The sequence below is a fragment of the Lepisosteus platostomus genome, chromosome 24, assembly GCF_059453375.1.
Source record: "Lepisosteus platostomus isolate fLepPlt1 chromosome 24, fLepPlt1.hap1, whole genome shotgun sequence".
Classification (NCBI taxonomy): domain Eukaryota; kingdom Metazoa; phylum Chordata; class Actinopteri; order Semionotiformes; family Lepisosteidae; genus Lepisosteus; species Lepisosteus platostomus.
The window spans coordinates 11,328,863-11,351,041 of record NC_142634.1 but is presented as its reverse complement, the minus strand read 5'-3'; the positions used below and the strand labels follow the sequence as shown (position 1 = coordinate 11,351,041).

The window sequence follows — 22,179 nt, the reverse complement described above, 5'->3', positions numbered from 1 at the left end:
GTTCTTTTATACATGTAGACAGATGAAGCGTGCATTTTTCTCTGTACTATCTGCTTTCTGACACTCTGCTTAATAATGTCCCAACTGATAATATCTGTCTGCAATACAGTTACATGTAGAGGAAGGACTGTTGAATGGTTCTTGCTTTTCTGTTTTATACGCAAAACATTAAAGCTTTCAGTTTTGCAAAATAATTCTCAAAATAATGTGCATTTTTCAGTACGTTAAGGACTTTTCTCCTGCTGCATAGATACACTAAGTGACCTCCTTCTCAAGAGCATCGCAGGAAAAAATAAGAAGTCTCCACCTTAAAATAAATATGCATGTGAAAAGAACGGATGAAGTCTTTGTGGGCTATGGTGACAGATTTAAAGAGTGAAGTCTGATGCTGCTGGTACTCTAATGAGAAAGGGATCTGACTCCAGTGTAGAGCTGGAGATCACGATACTCACTTCAAAGGGACTGTTTCTGAAGTGTTAGGGCCGATTTTTCAGTTTTATTAGCTGGCCACATTAATTGTATGACCTTTTCCACGAGTCCCATGGATGTCTGGAGAATTTCCTTCTTTCTGAGCACGACAAATTAAATGCCTTTTCTTGGTAATGAGCTTTGAAAGAAAATAGTGCATTCTGATGAATGATTGTGGTGTTGTGATGAGTTTTTTATTCCTTTCCATTTTCCTATGATTGAAGACTTAAGCACTGCTGTGAATTTCTGCTTTTACACTGAAATATCGGAGCACCTTTTATGAGTAACATTTAAAAATAAGTGTAGTACTGGCATTTTTGTTAAGGTGAAAATGCACACTTCAGTTTTTCGATGCGTTGGTACAGTACGTACAGTAGTGATTTTGCATCAACACTGGTAAATAGCCACAAATTAGCAATTTAGTATCTCCTCTTTATTCCTCTTTATGTTCCTCATTATTCTGCCATAAAGAATCAGATTATACAGTATATACTATAACACATTGACACAGCTAATTAATATGACATGTAGGGGAAAACAGATTGAAAACACATGGCATGGGGTTTTTATAAAGTTTTATTATGATACACATTTGTCTCTTTAAATTATCTTCTTATCCATCATTGAAAAAGAGCATATTTGGGGAAAGATACAAAAATATAAAGGAAATTATGAAGTGCCTTATTGCCACATATACAACATGAAAAGTATTTTACAAGCACATAAAATGTCAAGATGTTAAGAAAAAAAATCAAAATCCATTAATAAAATCTAGTACAATTTTACGCCTTAAGAGTCTTAGAACCTCATCCGTCTCTTCCTCTATCCCTGTTTTCAACTCTACGCAAACCATCAGTAACTTCCTCAGCCATTGGAAAAGCACAGGTCTGGGCACAGTGAAATTAAATTTTTCTGAAGGTAAAAGACATTCAGAAAAAATCCTGAATTTGTATCCAGAGAGAACCCCAGAAGTGAGACCAGTATCTCTTCTTCTGGGATGTCCAATAACTTTTTATTGAATGACCACTTACAGTGTACAGTAAGAATAGGTACAATACAAATGATCAATAAACTATCTTGTCATTTTCAAAGGGTTTCTCTGGAGTCCAAGAAGTTTTTAAAGTTTAAAATAAATATCTTGAAAATCTTGCATTACAAGATTGCAAGATGTTTAAAGAGTTACACAGCCACATTGCTCTTGCTTGTTGCTAATGGATGTAACAATATAACCCATAACATCAGATTTCTAATGATTGCTTTAATCAGTTAATGCTAAAGATCCCCATTAATCTCTCACCATATACAACAGCTAAAACGTTTATCATTATTGCAGCACTCGTAAAATGTCTTCATCATAAGAACATTGTTTCCCAACAATGTTAAGGCTGTAATTATGGCTTTGATACAAGCTACAGAGCTTTAGTCTTTAAAATCTGCATCCTCCCTTAAATCACTCTAAACTACTAATACGACAAACATCCTTGTGAAACCACATTTCTGCTTAGTAGAAGTATAAAAAAGTGTTTTACTGTCGGTTTTAATAGCCGACGACTTTTTTACTTATTTGGAAATGAAAATGAGAAGACCCTTTTTTTACACTTACATCATTAGAGTACGTCCATCTTTACCAGAATATATATTATTTTTTAGTAATTCCCAGGGCATGTTCAGCTTCTTACTGTACAGCATAAGCATAAACATAAACCATGTTAGTTAAAACCATTCATGCATTTTAATCCAGTGCCAGGTTCACAATTTAGGATTTTGTCTTGTCTTTATATACAGTATGGCAGGCAATATACTATATATATGTGTACTGCACATATTATTGAGTTAATGCAAATGTATATAGAACTTCAATCTTAATCAATTGAGGAAAATAAAGGAAAGAAGTTCAGATACCAAATACTTCATTACCTGCTGCATTCAGTCGCATAATTTGTGATCTGTGAAAGTTTTGCTCCATGTTGAAGTGTTTCTAAATACATAGTAATTACAGTACTATATTTATAAAAAGCATAATTATTAGATTAGTCTTGAAATATACTAAGGCTGACATGAGCCTAGAAGTAAAGCTGAGCCATTGCCAAATTCCTAACCCAATTATAAATGTTGGGACTGTATAGTGAAGTCATGGGTTTCTCCAATGGAAAGCCACTATCAAGTACTGGGGTTGGAATTTGCCGTTGATGGGTCATAATTCTAACCCAGGCCATAGTGGGTGTTAACACAGCATGGCCTGTAGAGATCTTAATTTTCCCTAAGACTGCGATGAAGGCATTTCAGACGTGTAAAGCACCTATGACTTTCTGAAAATCAAGAAGGCTGATTTATAGACTGTGCTATACACCAAACGATTCATGCAGTCCCTGAATACGTTGTTCCTCATGGTAATTAGCGTCATTCATCCTAAATTTGTACTGTTCGGAAAGTTGTTGTTTTTTCCCATTATATTTTAGCCACGTTGCAGTGAAGCTACAGCAGCGATATGACTGCTGTAGGAGGAGGGTGTTACTTTATTGCTAACAGGCCCTGAGGTTAATTGATAGGTTATGATAATGGGGATGAAGCCAGTTGGATTTGACAGTTTAGGAGAATTTCACTTGGCAATGTATTTTTTAATATTGGCTGAAAAAAAGTACTACAAAGTTTCTTACAAACAAGAAAACATTAGTGGACCATGAAATGTGAAACCTGGCAAGAGTTCAGCTCGAATAAAACTGGCACCAGTCATTCTATAATGTAAAAAAGGGCTTTTTTTAAACAAATTGCTTGTGAATGTGTGCTCCCCTGTCCTCCTGGCACTAGATGGTTGCAGTACTTGAACCTGCAGCAAAAAGACTGCTTTTGGAATCTCTCTAGCTGCACCTCCTTCTGCTATAAAGTAAGTTTCTTACATATTTATTAAAATATCTTACAGTAGCTGCTGGGACTTAAGCCTGACCCACCTACATAAAGAGGATGTGTTATAGACATTCTGCCACATTTCTTTCCAGTTCAGTTTCCAACCTGAATCGCAGGACCTCATCCCTACTCCCAGTTGCTGCACCAGAGACAATGAGGAAAGTTATTTAAAATTATCCCAAGAGGAACAACATCTTGTACAGATCTGCCCTGTTAATTTAAAAACTCTTTTGGTCTGGTTACCTAGCAAGACCAGTTATCATTCCTAGGTAAGCTTTATGTCTGAAAGATGTCCCAGCTTGCACAGCAAACAAAAAGGAAAAATTACAACAATTACTCTTGATTTCTTCTGCTTTACACTGCCTCTTGACTCCAGTCGCCTTTGAAATTAGTCTGTATTTATCTATAACAATCTTGTGTTGAGAGGTGAGCTCTATGTCACAGTACTGTATGTTACGTAGGAAGTTTCTGTGGCTTGTGAGCAACTGAGTGAAATAAGAAATAATTGGTAAGTTAGTTGATAGATTTTCTTAAGGAATTTTCGTAAGGAAGACCCTAACGGTGAACTCTACTAAACAACTTTTAACTTGAAATAACTAATTATAACTGTTATATCTGAGACTCCTTAGATTCAAGTAGGAACATGAATCTGGGCAGGACAGGCAGTGCTGCTGCACTGTTTTGTTTAGTTTAAAATTCTTCTGCAGTATTTATAAACACTGTTGACATGTTGTAAAAATCAGATTTATTATTTGTTGTAGTTCCTGCTTCATGCCCCACTTCTTGGGCCAAGCCAGTGTACCAGGCTTGTAAAATCTCAAAGCAGGGGCTCGCTAAAGGGATTTCCTATCTGTTTTATTTTCTGTCCCACAAAAACCAAATTGTGTGACTCGGCCTCCTAACACACCAAACTCTGGCCCTGGTGCCAGGGGTGCAATTAAAACAACAACAACATCAAAAGGTTGGTCACAATTCCTGCTGAATGAAGAGTAGTTCAGCCCCTGTAGAAGCCCATCTGAATTAGGGGTGGAAAACAGCCCTTTCTGTACAAACACTGCACCTGTGTGTCCAAGCACTCAGCAATGAGGGAAAAGTAAATTATGGCTGTGTGTTTTAGTGTTGGCCAATTTATATTTTTTGTAATGACAGATTTATAGAAAAAGAGTTCTAATTTCACTATAAATACCCTTTAACCACGCTTTTTGGTTTTACACTAGTCTTTTAGCAGTGATACAACAGCTAGTTCTACATAAAAAGGACTACAAAGAACTTGCAGAAGGTAAATGAAGCAAAACCCAGTCAAAAGCTCTTTATAACTGAGGTGTGAGCTGTGCCCTACCACATAGTTTTCTAATAGTGCTAACCCATTGCTTAATAGACAAGGTCTTTTTAAAAGAAAAAAAGTTGAAAAACTTTGAAGAGTATAATATTAGTCTTTGCAAAATTTTTCCATAATTATTCAGAAGAATAATTTATGATGTGATTATGAAGTGTTTCAATTATGATGAAATAAAACATGACAAATATTCAGACACAATCAGACTAATAAGACTATGTTCACCTGATCACACTGCACAGACTAATGCATGTACAGTACAGTGTGACAGAAGCACAAAATGAGTTAATGGATTTTATTGCATTATTAAATACTTGGTCCTGCCTTAAAAGTGATAGATACTTCAAATTCTCTTTGTCAGAAGAATGTGTATATGTTTTAAAACATTTTAAAGAAATATAATCAAAGCATTAAACTGTATTTTATGACTAATTATCATATTACATACTACACAGCAATAATCAGTTGTAGCACATACTTGTCTGACCTTATTAATCTTCATAAATACATTCTCCTTTGAATTCTTTATGCAGTATATGACATTTTCTAGGCAGTATGTTCACAGAATAATGTATAGTGACCTTTTATCTGCAACAGATGTTAACGTAATAGTTTAAATAAAACTACAGATTTTTGTGTTAGTGATGCCTCCTTTATGTTAACTGAACACTCACCTTTTTCCTAGAACATACAAAAGCTGTTCAGGAAACACATTTTCATTGCCTAGTCTTGATTCTGGCATATCTCTCTTTGTTTATTTAAACAGATATAAAATTGCTAAAGTTGGTTTTCTTTCAGAAACTCTAAATATACTTTCTGGCGATCAGCAATGCTAAATAGGATAAAATCATCTCAGAATGTAAATATTTAAGGTTATATCCTGGCATTTTGAGTTTTTCGCCAATGGAGTTCCGACAGTTCTGACATGTAACAACTATTTTTCTGTAGCTGATATGCAGTTTTCATGTGGCTGAAAACATTTAAAATATTAATTACAATAATATATCAAAAACCTTTACTAACATGGGACATAACTGCTGACAAAATTACACACTAATCCCATGGTTTCTACTGTCCAAGTAGTTTCCAATTTTTTTATTCTTTCCATATCCATTTTTAATATTTTTTCTGCAGTTTAATCACTTTTTTAAAGTTGAAAATGAAAGCAGAGATCCCTCCTGATTCTTTCTGTTAAATACATGTTCTCCAGTTGTTTTGGCGCAGGGGCCAAATCCTGAGTCCCCCTGTCTCAAGGTTCATGTGGGAGATCCCTCGCTTGCTTTTATCACGCTGTCCTGCTAAAGAACGCCACACATGGGCCACTGACCGCCAGAGCAGAAGTGCCCTGCTGTAGGAATGAAGGAAAAGCATCTCCAGATCTGGTCAAACTCAGAAGCTTCTACAAGCGAAAGGAGAGCCGTACTGCAGAAATCAGCAGCAAACAGAATTGCAGCAAAGGCAAAAAACCACAAAAGAGTGTTTCCCTATACCACCTGGACTTAAGCAATAATTTAAAGGAAAAAGAAAGCTATATAATTTCAGATTCCTGTTTGTGGCAACACATGCAGAGACAGACGCAGACACACAGGCACTCATTCGGAACTTTCATGTCCTGCCATTGAGTTTTCAAGTACCTATTCACCGATAGCAAAGAGCCCTCTAACGCAGCATGTCAAGTGTCTCTCTCTCTCTTTCCTCTTCTCGCTCACTGAAGCGTGTTGCCAATCTACACAAGGAGGTGGCGGTGGGGAACTCAGAGGTTCTCGGTGTAGATTATACAGGGGCTGGCATCCTCGCTGGATTCCAGCTGAACGCGGGAGACAAACCACCTGTCGGCGCTGGAGCCGTTGTAGTTGAGGGTGGTCCTGTAAATGTTCTTGGCGTGCTTGGGGAAGATGATGGTCGTGCTTTGGAACCGCAGAGGTTTCTGCCGGGGCTCGAACTGCAGTTCCGTCTTGTAGTTCCGCCACGTGCAGTTAGGGGCCGCTATGACGGTCTCGCTGTAGGAGGTTACGGTGGGAACTGGGGCGCAGTACACATTGTCCCTGTAGTGTTTGTCCGAGTCATACTTCACCTCTGAGTTGCACCTGTCATTTCCAGCACAAAAAAGAAATAAGGCAGGTAAATGAAAACTTTTGCCTCACCCTTGTTCCTGCTTTTACACCTTTGTTTGCTTTTAATTATATAATGATAGTAAATTATATATTAATTGTATATTATTTTATATAATACATTATTTTATATATTTGTTATATTGGATATATTCTATATAGAAGTTAGGTAGAAGAAGAGGTAAAATTAGCACAATTAAAAACAAGGGCTTAGAATGCAGATTAAGGTGCAAGGAGCAGACAAGGAACTAATTAAGTAAAAGACTTTCTGAAGAAGTAGGTTTTGAGTCTGGATATGCGCTCAGGAAACACGACTCTTTGATATCCTTGGGGAAAGAAATCCAGAGCTCTGGGGTGTAGCAAGAGAAGGCCCTATTGCCCATAGAGTGTCAGAGGTGCCCAGCAATGAAGAGACTTATAGGTGAGCTTGAGGATTTTGAAGTCAACACAAAACCTGATAGGAAGCCAATGCAAGGACTCCAGGACAGGAGTAAAGTGATCACCTGCATGGCACCTGGTCAGGATTCTGGCTGCCGAATTTGAACTAAAACCTGTTTAATTAGCTCCACTTTTCCTTTTTTCTGTTTTCATGCAAGTTCCCGCTAAGAACCACTCTCTGAGCATTTGGTGATTAAAGAAAGTGATTAGTTTTGTTATTGATCTGAATCGATTTAATAAGTCTAGCACAGCTTAAATGAAATAGGGTCGATAAAAGTATAACCCACTCTGAAAAGATTCTTTAATCTGAGCTGTTTTCATCCCAAAAAAACTGAAATTCAAGGTCTGAGCAACAAAAATTGGGCAAAGGGAATAATAATTACAGATATTGTCACTAGATGGCACTGTACCCAACTGAATTTCTGAGAACCACTGAGCCCTATTTACAGTATGCTATGTACTGTATAAACCTACTTCATAAAATGATCAAGTCAGCCATTGTACATGGTGGGAAAATGCCATAATTTAATGCTTTATGGCTAGGTTATTTAATTATTCAAAAGCAAATACTTCCACTGATCAAATCCCTTAATGTACAGTATGTGTTTCATTGCTGGTCAGTATCTACAGTACTTAATCCTTCTGAGACTAAATGAAAACTTTTAAAGAACACAACTAATTCATCAGATACTAAAGTTCTATATAGGAATAGAGGTTTGGACAAATGTACACTTTCATCACAAGTAAAGTGGAATTATTGCTAATATTTTGAATCTCACAATATTGGTGAAATGCTAGAAAATCACTGAATGACAATTAACAAAATATGCATTCACTTTTTAAACGAGTCTTACAAATGCAATGCACAATTCCATGCTTCTTTTGGAAAGATGTATATCTAAAATTCTCTCACCTGACTTCACGCTTCGGCTTTGGGCAGACCTCAATGCTCTCCCCAAAGAACACTGGGTACATCCTCGATTTCATCTCCGTCCCAGAGGAGTTCAGCAGCAGGTAAGGCAACTGGGGATAAAAGGCAAGAAAAACTGACTGTTTAAAAGATTCTGCACAACAGGGAATGACACATTCTGACCCAGAAAAAAAAACAGTACAAAAATACCCAATTATTGTGAATGTCGTGGCTTTTGGAAGTTATATTCTACTGCTTAAGTGGCCAAAACACTCTGAGAGCAACATTATTATAGATGCATTTGAGGTGTGATAAATGTCTGTCAGCCCAAAGTTCCTATTTTCTGTCTGCATCCATTTTTCATTGATATCCAGATCTATAAACTGTTTCTGCTCTGATGCCTAGGAAACCACCTTTTCATCGTGCTTCTTTGCAACCAGAAACTGAAACAGAAACCGGACAGCTTGTAGTCAGGCATTAAGGAAAGCAGTAGTGAAGTTTTCACTAATGGAATCGGCAGCAACTGTGAAAGTCTGTGTGAGGACAAATGGTTTTCCTTAATTTTTGACAGGAACACCCAGCATTCACATTAACAGTCAACGGCAAGGACAAAATAATGCTGCTAATCCAAGGTTTCTGTAATCACAAGTTCAGATATAGCAGGTGGCTTTTAAGAATACCCTTGTTGTCTATTTTTTATGTCAAATCCTTCCATAGGATAAAGGTGCAGTGACTCTTTTTGTAAGAGAGTGTTGTTTTAAAATGGGTGGGCTGCCAAAAGTACTTGCAACGTACAGAGTGCTACTACTTTATTAAATTACAAAAAGCACAATCACTGCTTCAATAATAATAATGGGATTTATATTTTCAAAATGCTGTCACAGTTGTAATTGCTTGAGTCTTACTCTTGTCTTTTGTTGTTATACAGTACATCTTGCTGCATGTACTGTTTGCAATATTCAGATAGCGTTTAATACAGTTTCTGCTTTTAAACCTAATGTGAGAGCAGGTTTTCGGCTAGTGACTTTTATTTTCATTAGTAAATATAATTTAAGATACGATGCGTGTTACCCTTTCATGGGTCTTTTATTCACTGGAGCTGAAAGTTCTTTCGCTGAACTAAGCAGAAACGTGAGAACAATATTCCTTTTGTAATTCAGTTGGGTTTAATGTTCAATCCCTCTGTCTAGCCCTGCAGTGGAGCCAGAGATTTGCTTGACGAAGCACATGTCAGATCAGGTCTTTTGTCATTTAACTGCAAAGCGTTTTATAACTTAGTAAGCCATGCCAATGTTCAGTAACTAAAAGGCAGTTCGTTAGTCTCCTAGTAAACTTTATATTTAAATTAATAATTTGGCACATACAGCATACTTAATATGTACTTTAACCTTTTAAACATATAGGATTTATTTTTACCTTTTGACATGATCTTAGAAGATTGGGGGGAAATTGCGATAGAGTATTAACGATTCTACAATGTTAACGTATTAACGATTAACTGTAAAAGGCAAAAAGAGATGAATTTGCAGTTTTTCGTCAGTGTCCTCTTTTCCTTTCTGTTCCGTAATTTTTGAGATGAGACTACATTATGCAAATGATTGGGTATTTTTCCAGCAAACCTCAAATTAGAATTCAAGAAATAACTGAGATTCCCACTTAAGAATATGCTACTGGACATTCCACCAGAGAAGCAGTGTTCAGCATTGTGCTGCACTATACTTATCAGCTAGGAATGGTGACATTTATCTCCCTGCTGACATCAAAGGTTTTGGGTTTAGATTTCCATAAATTACAGACAGACAGACTGCCCTGCAGTGTAGGACCATGGGAGTCCACAACTGCTGTTATAGTGTGGGACGTTCCAGTCAGTTATCTTCACTCTTGCTTACAATGCACAACTAGCAGGGAGGGAACCAGCATATAAAACTGTCTTCTTAGGTCAACACCCTAAAAACAGAACATATTTTAGGTCCCACCTGTAATAACCACACCATAAAGACTTAATAGATGCCCTATAGCAGCAGGGTGGTTGTGTGGAATCCTTTAATCTGCAGCCACAAAGACAATATATCTAATAAAAAACAACTAAAATCTAATGTGACAATGTTGTAACTCATAATGTTACAACACTAGGGAAAAACTGAAACCTTCCTGTCCATTATTGACACCACAAATGATTAAGAATTGGGCCTTTTCGATACGTATTTAAAAATGCAATAAGTCACACTGGTAGTACTATTAAAACAAAGCACTGTAGCCCATTGGTATTTTAAGTTTTAATATTTTAAAATAATGATTTCAAGTACTGCAAATAAGTGTTTTGCTTAAGATGAGAGACTCAGTTCAGAATATTTGACACAAATGGGTAGTAAACGAAAAGCTCCCCTGTCTGTTTTTGTTGTAGCTGGAGGAGCAGGAATCTGTTCTTCCTAGTCTCCCCCATTAGGGCACCAGTTTCAGTCCACCTGTTCAAACCATCAGCACACATCAATAAATTACTATAATACTGTTTACAAGTTAGAGCGCGTTCCAGTCGCTGGAGAGGCTGGCTAGCTTGCCAAAAGAGTTATCTGCACTTTTATTTCCAACTAGCTTTGAAAATTGTGTAATGACATCAGAGAGGTTTCTCACAAACTCTTGTCGTTTGTGAGAAACCCCGTGCACTTTGGGTGGGAGAAAGGTATATTTGAGTTCTCTATGTTTTCTGCAATATGTGGCCCTATTAGGTAGTGCTTCTCTGTCTGCTTTCACCTTCAAACTATTGTGTGCAGAAAGAACACCACTTTGAAATCTTAAGCGTAGACAGCCTCATCTTTTTTTGAATCCAGTCGGGGACACTAATCTTTACTTTTTCACATTGTCCTGCATTTATGCAGAAGATGCACAAAACATAAAGTCCCTAATCTAACAGTTCTTCCTATAACTTCCCTAAAACTGTCAAAGCAGCATTTACAGTATTTCATCATTCATGTTCAGTTTACAATACTGACATCAAAGCCAGGCTTTTTACTGTACTCCTGAATATAGCTGATATCTGGAGGCCATATACATATCATTTTAATTATTTTATGATTCTGCACACAACACAGAGGGAACTATAAGCTCCGATGTTATAATGCAAGCCAGCTTGTGGCTTGTGAAAAGCGAGAACAGCAAAACGTCCTGCCACTTCACCCATTTTCCTGCAAGCCCGAGGAGAATAAAAGTAGAATTAAGGATTCCTGAATTATCAAAGCAATGGTCAAAATGTCAAGACAGCAGTCTATTATTCCTACTTGCTTTCTCTTCCTCATGCTGGTTTTTATCCTTCTACTTGTTCCAAATAACACTACTGCGCCAAACCATGGTCCAGCATGTTATTGTGTTTCTTATGACTGTGCCTTATTTAGGTGTGGCACTACAGTACATTTCTTTGACACTGCTGTATATCTAAGTGGGCGATGGAGTGGATTGATCAAAAAAACAAAACCGGTTTAATCAAACCATGGCGCCTTTTCCAACATAAACATTTCCATATCTTTCCAAACGCTGCAAAATTTGCTTTTCCGGTTACCTTTAACCTCTGCTCCCTGCACATGAACCTTTAGCTGAGATTAAAGAAAACAAAGAGAGCCGTTTGAACAAATAACACTGTCAGCATTTTCCTCAAAAGGCTGAGTTCAGGAGATGAAGATTTACTGGCAGCAACCTAAGAAAAACATGTGTGATACAGAGTGCAGAATATTCAGCAGGAAATACAATGCATTATGTAACTCCTGTGTTCTCTACTGCTAATTTTCTAAGTGCAATACAAAAAATATTTACCTACTTTATGATTTTGCCTTTATATGGGCTGAAGTGAACCAAACATTTGTTAAGACTGTGCCAACATGCTGTAAATCTACGGCGAAAACTTGTGCACAACTTGTGTGAAAGGTGCTATATAAAAATGAATTGAATTGAAATTGAATTGAACAAAACATAAATAATAAGCCTGATTCCATGTTCTGTTTAATAAAAAAACATTATCCCAAGCTGTCTATTATTTCCAATAGTCATTAATAAAATGATTAACCTTGTGTGGCTTATAACACCAGCTGACTCAATCGAAGCAAAAAAGAGAGAGCTCTATTATTTAAACATGCAGCTGCAGCTGACAGTGCAAAATTAATCAGTCCTTTCATGTGCTGCCAGCAGCTGTTTCTCCCTGCAGTTCCTGTTGTCCTTCAGTCTTACTGCCACTAGTATGAACAGGCTCTTAGGCTGGGGAGTACAAATGCAGGCTATTCCTCAAAAAATGTGCCGACTACAGGGTAGATCGGGGACACCACAGAGACGGTGGGTGGGGGGTGCAGGAGGGGTCATTGTGGATATTGGCATGGTTGACTGCAAAATACAAATTGTGACCTACTCCCCCTCCACATCACTTTCCCAAAACCAGGCTGCGGAAGACGACTCCTCAAGCTTCAGCTTTTGACTCTGGTTATTTTCCATATCCTGACTTTGAATCTGTAAAATGAATAAAGGCACTCTGTCTGAATGTCTGATGGAGCCTGAAGACACCATGAGCAACACTTTTTTATCAGCTCATAAGATGTGCAACCCTTTAATTTATTGAAGGACGCTCAGAAGGTTGGACTTGTCATTGATCATATGAAATTAAAATGTGGCCATAACACAGAACGTTTTACAGTTTGCCCTGGAGTAGCCGTAAAAAGGTATTCCTTACTCCTACACCTGTCTTTGAGTGTTGTACTGTATGTTCCAGGTGCGTTACAGTATTTTCAAGTTGAGCATTATTTGATGATTCAAAATATGAGGGGAATTATTTCAGTAATTATATTTGTTCTCTAAATATACAGTACAACCAAGTGAAGTATTTGAAAACAGACCTTTGCTTCCAGTCAATCCAGAACAATAACAGGGAGAACTACAAGCATTAAGTCATGTGCATCTTCTCGAGAAAAATGTCTATGTATACAATTACTGTAGCATCTCGTACTGCAAAATGTAAAAATAAGCGGTCTTTTAATCATTTTCTCGCATCACACTTACAGTAGTTTCTGACAGTCATGCAGAAACAGGAGTACGATATCTACTTATGACAGCCTGGCACAATATAATAAGTATTTGCAAAAGCTTGCATTTCAAAACCAGAAATTCCAGGTCCTTACTCTTCTCCAAAGTGCTGTTAGCCTTTAAAGCCATTAATTACCCCAGAAGTGATACTCCACCCTCATCAAAAACTTGTCTTTTCTTTTTCTTGCCATAAATACAGCTTGGTTGTTTATACCCACAAATGTCTTGGCCTAGTTTTAAAGCATAAACACTTCAGAATGGTAGGTGGGCCTTGGGTGCTGTAGACACCCTAGTCCTCTCATGGGCTACATTTAAGACACACATAAGGAGCTGACTGCTGAAGAATCAGTGCTGCTGAATTTGGCTGCCCCACAGTATCTGACTGTAACTGCGCAGTTAAATGCAACCCCAATCTAAAGCTGAAACTAAGCCACCGTTTTCATTACATGACGTCTCAAATGAACACCGCACTGAAAGTTTATCTCAGGTAAGGCAGGCTGGTTTCCTAGTCTCCCTGGAAAAGAAAATAGTGTATATTGTTTACTTGAGTGTATCCAGCCAGTGCATTCTGACTTTCTCTCTATGGCTAAGAAACACATCTGGGAATTTAACTTTGACAAATGCGGCTAAGCCTATTGGAACCGCTGTAAATCAGAACTGAAAAATAAACCAGAGTGGAAAAAAGATAACACTTCATAAGCTTAACTGCCTTAGCAGTGTTTATTGACCTTCCTTCCAGTGCTCGCTACTGGTCCACATGCTGCCTCCATATTAACCCTTATCCCACTGGAAGCCAGTGTGTTTTTCTGCCGTTTATGAAGAGAAACTGTGTTATGGTATTTCAGGGGGTGGACTGCAACCAGTTCACAGTGGAGTCGTAAAAACTACAGTATACAACCTTTGTATAAAAATACCGGTTGCCTCATTTTCAAAACGTAAAACTAGAAAGTAGATTAAGTACAAAGCTTTTACTTTTGCATATATTGAAGCATCACATTCTTAATTCCAATGACGAAGTCAAAACACAATGTGCTTTGCTCCAGCATTTTTTTTTAAACACAGAATCTCACTTGTGTTCAGAAACCGGTCAACCTTTGAGGAAACTAAGGCATGTTTTCACCTACCTGAAACTTTTTGAATAACCTGAATCACAATATCTTGCATACAAATGTTAAATAAAACAAGAAATTGTAAATGAAGATAAATTGTATTCCACATAGCATAACTTAGCATCTTGGCACAAAGTGTCTTTCAGTATTCATACAATAACGTACCTGTACATTAGTTTTATCAGAGAATAATATCATTCTCAAAAATGTCTTAATTCTATTCCAAGACAGGAAGACGTGCCTTGAAGTTCTAAAAGCAAAATCAGGAATTTCAATACCCTCTTCCTAGAGAGTATGTATTCTAAATGTTTGTTTTGCTAGTATTGCAGTACTACTTCTGGTAAAAGCCTGGAAATGGGTTTTCACTTCAGTCATTGCTAAACCCTGTACCAATATGCAAGTAAAACTACTGTTCCTTAACACACTATAAAAGGTTACAGTGTGCTGAGCCAAACATCAATTATCAAAGCACCTATTATCCAGAAAAACCACAGAGCACAGGAGTTAACAGCCAGTGACATACAAGGGATTTGCGAAAGATCCCTAATTTTGGGGTTAAAAGCAACCAAATCACACAACTGTAATCTCAGGAAATTAGCTAAGAGCTTCTCAAAATCTCTTAGTTCGCCCCTCAAGATGAAGATTTTAAAACCAAGCAAATTTTTTTAATGGAAAATTAAAGCTTTGTTGTCTTGTTTTTAAAAGCTTTTTTAAAACACTTTTCCTGTAAGTGCTGAATGAATATACAGTGCTGCATTCTTAAAAATAAAAGCCAGACTGATAAAAATAATTTTGGACCTGATGTGAAAACTGCACTACTTTTTTAACTGAATAACACTCTTCTGTTGCGTATTATTGTGAAATTTGGCGTGAAAGTATAAGCCACCTTGTGAACAGCGCTTCGCTAAGAGAGGAAATGAGAGTTGCCAATTGGGTCATTTTTTTACCTTTTATTCCAACTAAATGTCAGTGTTTGTGCTAGTGATAAGTTAATAGCCCTGTTTACATTTTATGGTTACTTTTCAAGTCTAAATAAAAGCCATAAGCCTTTATGTACATTTTAGTGCTTTACACATGACAGTGAGGCTTTTTATCCTAGTGCATTCCATTGTACTGGCAATTTAAGTGACATAATTTCAATCTTAAACTCAAATTAATTAATTCTTTCATCTGTATTTAGTTCATATCTTCTTCCTACAGTACTAACGTGTTTATGTGGTGTATTTGTGTGTTGATCATGAAGCCAATTAGCAGAAACATTAATAAGACATGCTGCAGAGTGGCTCTTGTGATACAAAAAATCAGTGGACATGCAAAGGTGCAGTGTCAGTACCCTTTCAGAGTCTTGCTCGCAACGAAGCAAGCAAACCAAGGCCCCAGCTGCCCAGGTGTACTCAGCTTTATCAGCGCACAATTCTTTTAATACATGTGCAACTATTAGGCTGTTTCTCAAACAAAGGAGTACCAGCAGTAGACAACTAATAGGATAATTCTTGCATTTCTAACCCCTCAAGAAATTCAACTCAGTACTTCACGAATGCTACGATAAGTGTTTCCTCAGTCCTAAAACAAATAACATGAGAAATTCTGAATTACAAAATTTGGCCTGAAACTACACGTTGTTCAGAGTTGACCAGACTCCCTGCTGCAGTGAAATGTAGATGTGTGGGAGAATAGCTGAACTCATTCGGCAACAGGAGCTGTCCCTCCGAGCTCCTGATTGACAGCCTGCCTCGTCTCGCGTGTCAGCCTGCTGTTCGGAAAGTGCAGGCATGTGGTGGACTTCAGCAAAGTAATCAGTGCATTTTCACAGCTACTAGTAGGGTGCTAATTGGTAGACATTAGCTGCACCTTTAATGTCATAAGTCCAAAATTAATGGGATTACTATAGCTTGTTAATCAAATGTATTGCATTCTGCAAGCTAACATTAGTTAATGCAGAGCATATTCATTTTTTAGTCTGTTAATAGATTGTGTGCTATTATAACATTGATTTAAACTGTTCCTGTAGGAATCAGGTAACAGCTTACAGAGCTTTTAAAATAATATCTAGAGCTTGCAAAACAATGTATGTTGGAACTGGATTTTTGTGCAAATATGTTGGTGAAGAGAGCACGTCGATGCGTTTACAATGACAGAAAAGGTAGCACTTCTCAGTGAAACATTTAAATTTGAAAATAATCTTAAATGCAAAACTTTAAGCAAATGATATCACAAGATTTGGTTTAGCTAATACCACATCCTGTTTAAAAAATGCTTTAGAAGGTTTCAAGAGGTTCTAATACTTTAGCTACGATTCCTTATTTCTAATGAGCCATTCTTCTTAGTACTGATGAAGCTTAACTTTTAACTCAAACTAAAACCCCACTGCCTTATTGATTGTAATCTCTACAGTACAAAATAATTAATCCATACAAGACACAAACTGGAAAAAGAATACCTAACATTTTAAAATAATCAAAAGATTTTTGTTTTGATGGTCAGTAAACACCTTTCAGATTTATGTTTGTTATGGTTTACTTAAGTTACAGTACATAATAGGAAATTGAGCTCAGTTGGGGCTCCTTATAAACATAGAATTGATTCCTAGGTTGGCCATTACTATTTCAGATATACAGAAACAATTTCCAAAAATTAAGGCTCTTCCAAAGTAAATGGAATAGCATTGTGCTTCTCAGATCGAAATAGTTCCATGCTGTAATTAAGTGCATGCACATTTCTGTTTCAGCGATTCTTACCAGACTCTTCAGTAAACATAAAATAGTAATAGCCAGGTGCAGAACAGTCAAAAATTCCACCTGCAGTAAATTCACATACAGCAAGTCCTAGAGACAACACTTTGCCTGTGTATGAGGGGGTTGGGGTTGGAGAATATGGTTTGATACTGGCCCGTTTTGAGAGGAATTTGATTTGTTTCATCTCCTTGGTTTGGGCATGCAAACTTACTGTAAACTCACTAGTTTACAGGCTAAACCTTTTTCTCCATGTACGAGCTACTCTCTTAAAAGACGTGTTGCATTCTATGTACAGTCTTTAGAAACATGATATTCATTACAGATTTTAAGGAAAATGAATTATCACAAATTCTTAAACCTACATATTTAGGTTTTAGGGTGACGTATTTAGATTTACAAAGTACATTTTTAAAAGTGACATAGCTGATAATAAACACAGAAATATGTCATTGTGATTGCATGACTGAAATACAGTCTTGAATCTAATTTGTCTAACTGCAGTAGAAACTATTTTTGCTCCAACATATAGTAAATAATATAGTATATAAAATTTTATATATAAAAATGTTAACACATGTTCCAGATTTCCAGATTGGCTTTTTTGCAGTTATCTGTGATCTATAAAGAACTGTACAGACAAATCTAATTAATTTTTAATGATGTGAGAACACATTACAGTTTTGTGATACATTACTGCTTGCTTGGTCAGTAAAACTGCATTTGATCATTAAATGCTCTTTGCGAAGAACATTGTATAGGTCTGCTTTGCTAAGACTGTGCAGTGCATAAAAGATCACTTGAAAGTCATCTATTTATTTCCCTGCTAAATATGGTTTGGTAGGATACAAAGATGTTAAATTAAGTATATTGTTTTGCTACAGCCAACCTTTATTTTCGGAAGCTGGGTCTGAAACTTGACAGTGTTTGCTTTAGGCAGTCCAAAATTAAGCAAATAACTGTAACAGAATGGTTTCCATTCTAGTTAAACGTTAGCTGCAGGACCCTGTTGTCAACTTATGACTTGAATGGCATAAACAGATTGATGATCTGTGTAGGTGACCCAGGTGCATAATATAATGTGGATGGTTCTGAATCACAGCCACCACCACTATCCTGAAAGTGAGGCTTTATTGTGTTGTGCGTGGATAACCTACTCAAGAATGTGAGGATTTTAGCTAGTTCTGACCGTGAGCTTGCAGAAAGATGTCGAGCACTTTTCTGAACCTGTCAAATAAGATTTAACTATTCCAAAGCACGCCTTTGCTTTTAACCATGTCATTTCAGCTAGCTGCCTAATCACTTTTAGCATTTTCTTTCTTGGTACTTTACATTTACTGAAGTAACTTTTGAACATTTCCGAACTGGTCGATTTGAAATACTGTACACGTTTCAGCGGTGGTAATATCGCCGTCGTTATCAGCTTGGATCTCCTTACCAGTTTGCCCTCTTTGCTCTCCTTTCTGTAGCTGAATCCCTGCTGCTCCATAGGCGTAGTGCTTCCCCCGGCTCTGCTCTCCAGGATGGCCGGAGACAGGGAGTAAAAAGGTGGACTGGGGCTCGGCGGGAGCCCGGAATCCGGACTGTCAAGCAACCCCTCGCGGGTCTTTCCTTTCAGGCTCTCATCCATCGCTTGCAAGTGTAGATGCCCCACCATTTCTGGGTAAAAACGCACTACAAAACTGAAGGAAACTCACTCCCGGCTTTGCTTTCCGTGTCAAGTCCTAGTGCAACCTGTTATTTATGAAAGACAAGTGTCGGAAAATCCCAAACAAAAGAGAGGGTAAATCCCTGGAGAATTCTCCTGCCGAAAAATAAAATAAAATGCGTTACTTTTTTTGTTTGAACAATAAATCCTGTAATTTGATACATATGTATACACTGAACAGCTACAGCTTGGATACTCATAAATATTACACTCACGGTAAGTACAGTAGCTGTCATTATACTGTTAAACGCTTACAAACCGGACAGCGCAATTAAAGATCATACTGTATCTATATGCCATGATTCTTGATAGATAAAAAATACGTCCAGTGGAAATACGATTGTAACATCTGTCCAAAAACCGTAACTATGCATCTGCAATGAAGAAGAGTAATTACATTTTAATATTTGCGCGTAAACGGACGAATCTGCAGATCAAAGCAATTTTCCTTACCTTCTGGTTAACAACTGCATAGGATCAACGTCTTTAAATAGAGTGTCGCTTTTCCCAAGTACTTTTTAGATCATTGGAAAAGGCAAATCATCCATTAACTTGCAAGACGTTCGCGTATGAAGTGTCGTCCATAGAATCGCGTTAGAGCTACTGTATTGCACGTTATTCCACTTTACACAACAAAGGAAAACCTTTAAATAACTGACATAGTCGTATTGAGAATTCTCATAAAGTTCGTTTCTCTTTATAGTAGTGGGAGCCTTTGCGCTGACTCCCTTCCACTGAAGTGAGCAGCCGGATCTCTGAGAGGTTTCTCTTAATGAGAGTGCCAGCTCTTTTTTTTCGTACCTGGAGCAAATCCAGCCCAGCGACTGGCTGGAACGATTCCAGATCTGGCCAGCAGGGTGAGCTCTCATATACATATACTGTACTTTTGCAGAGAAGCGCACTTCTGTTTTCAAACTTTTATTGAACATTTGAAACGCACTTGAAACTGAGCCCGTCTCTAGTTGCAGAACAGCATAGCTGGTAATTAATGCAAATGGTCTTTTCCACATTTTATTTCATGTTTATATTTCAAAGGCAGTGATATTCATTAAAGTTTTGAAAGACATGCATGTTACGGAGTGCAACAGGGTACTTTTGTCTTTTGATGCCTCCCTATTAAAGCTTTGTTTTGAATTTTTACATGTAAATTTACATTGCAGAGTTAAGGTCCTAAAGGAATGCAGCCTTGGCTACTATTTTTGGAGTGAAAGGCATGGCAGAATAATGTGTGCTGCTTTGCCTGGGAAAGTGTGCTGTCTGCGAGACCCCAGACCCCACTGCCGTCCCCCAGGGGTCCCAGGGCCACGGTCCGTCAGCTTCTTCTTTAGAGCAGGGGTCCTCAATCCCAGTTCTGCAGGACCACACACCTGCTGGTTCTCATTACAGCCCATCTTAACAACCTGATTGAAGCCTTAATTCAGCCAGCAAGCTGCTTGACTGGAATGTCTGCAGGTTTTCTTGGGCTCCGAAATTTGGGATTGCATTTTGCTAGTGAAATACAATAGTCAAAAGGCAACCTTCAACATGTTTAGGAGCTGAAAACTGTCAAACAGAGTTCAAATTAATCCTATTATTAAGTCAATTAAGAGTTCAGTTGTGTAACCGAGAGCTTGGATGGAACAAAAACCAGCAGGTGTGTGGTCCAGCACCAGAACTGGGAGCCCTGCTTTAGAATACACATGGAAAATTAGAGTCGAGTTCGAAAATGCAGAAATATGCGACCTGAAGTAGCAAACATTTCAAGTACATCACTCTTCAGTCCTGAACTTATTTTTCAAGTCCATTTTTTTTAACTCTGCCAAAAGAAAACCTGAGTCATCATAAATGTGCATTGCTTTCTCACCAGCCTGACGCAGACCTGAACAAGAAGAGTCTTTGTGAAGCGCATTTGAAATAACCCTGTGTTAGGGGTTCGAAAAGAAATATGTACCTGAACCGGGAGGAGAAGAGCGAAAAGTTCTTCTGGTCTTGGCTGCAAGCCATGTTTTGGACAATCACTACAGTATGAGAAGACTTTTCTTGAGTCCAGTGGTACATGAGTTTTTAAAAGAGGCCATACCTTATGTGTTGTAGTCAATTATGTTTGAAACAAGTCAAGGGAAGTCTTGTCAGGGTCATAGAATTTCTGTATTCTTTAAATTTCTATTTTTCTGTAAAATACTTTGTGATTTCATAGATCCATGTGCAGTTGCTCATTAAAAGATAAAAGAAAAGATAGATAAATGTTAGCTATTTGCTATCCTGACAGGACAGGTCTTATCATGGCAAGCAGTGGGGGCAAGGCAGGGTACACACAGTGACAGACCCTCACACCAGTGCCAGATACCTAGAAATATGTCTTTGGATTGTAGGAGGAATCCCATACAAACTCCACCACAGGAATTGAACCCAGGGCCCCAGCACTGGGAGATAGTAATGCTAACCACTGTGCCACCGTGCCTCCCAGATGCATAATCCTCAGATCCAAATGTTTCTTTGATGTGAAGAAGAGGTTTTAAGTGACAAGATTTCAGAGCTGTGTCTGCACTCTTGAGTACAAAGAGAGTTTTTTGGAGTGTAGTCTCTGCCCCTGATTAAGACTAATGTGGGTTTTCCTCCCCTTAATAAAAGCAAGGGATCCAGACTGTATAATCTTATCTGGGATTGTGAAAATCTGTCAAGCATTTGATTAAGGCAGTTTTTGACATTTGCCTCTTCAGAAGAACATTTGGAAAAGGTTTTGGCCAAGCTCCTCTTGGTTTCCTTCTTTATTGCACTTTTGCTACACGGGGTCGCGGACGCACGCCGCTGAACAAACCATCAATCCTTGCAGGTTGTTTCCATAAGCGCGGCACGGATAAACGGTGACGGCTCAGCGCGGGGGTCTGTCTTTGTTTTCCAAGTCCTGAGCCCTCACCCAGCAGGGGAACCGAGGCAGGAGCTGAGGGGAGCACGCCTTGCGTCTGGTCAGGCCTCCGAGTCGAGGTCCGCACACTGCTCTGCACGGTGTAACCCCACGTTCTTTCCACTGTCCCCCTCCCCGGATTGCCCACACCTGCTCATTCCAGTGTATCTGTGCCGCTTCCTGCAGACGTCAAGTCAAGGAGATCCACTCTCCTTCCCAAAAAGGGGTTCAGAGTGCTAGCTGGTACTGTATGTGGTCTGCTTTTGTGTTTTTATATGCTGTGTACAGTATGTATATAACAATGCAAAGACAGACAACATGTCACATTGAAGCTGAAGCTCAGCAGGCTTGGGCCTGGCCAATAGCAAGGAGAATGCTGGAAGAGACGTGAGTGGGATCAGTAGGGGGCATCATCCAGGTGGGGCTTCACATTGGTGGTGGTAGAGGGGAGTCCCCATGACCTGTAAAGTGTTTTAAGTGAAGAGTCTGGAACAGCGCTGTAGAAGTGTAATTATTATTAT

General features: G+C 38.2%; 1 protein-coding gene across 1 annotated transcript; it reads right to left on the bottom strand.

Annotated features, from left to right (window-relative positions):
- Positions 1 to 1,026: 1,026 nt before the first annotated feature.
- On the bottom strand, positions 1,027 to 19,550 carry rflna (refilin A). Its single transcript, XM_088618062.1, has 4 exons — positions 19,228 to 19,550; positions 18,505 to 18,870; positions 8,171 to 8,280; positions 1,027 to 6,795 (listed from the first exon to the last, which is right to left on the bottom strand). Exons 2-4 carry the CDS (start codon positions 18,721 to 18,723, stop codon positions 6,462 to 6,464), a joined length of 663 nt encoding a protein of 220 aa, XP_088474188.1. The 5' UTR covers positions 18,724 to 18,870; positions 19,228 to 19,550; the 3' UTR covers positions 1,027 to 6,461.
- Positions 19,551 to 22,179: the final 2,629 nt, after the last annotated feature.

Excerpts from the sequence above, each read along its gene's own strand:
- rflna (XM_088618062.1), bottom strand. The coding sequence starts at position 18,723 with ATGGTGGGGCATCTACACTTGCAAGCGATGGATGAGAGCCTGAAAGGA. Across the intron at positions 8,281-18,504 it reads AGAGCAAAGAGGGCAAACTG|TTGCCTTACCTGCTGCTGAA; the intron begins GTAAGGAGATCC and ends TTTTATCCCCAG. Across the intron at positions 6,796-8,170 it reads AAGCCGAAGCGTGAAGTCAG|GTGCAACTCAGAGGTGAAGT; the intron begins GTGAGAGAATTT and ends TGGAAATGACAG.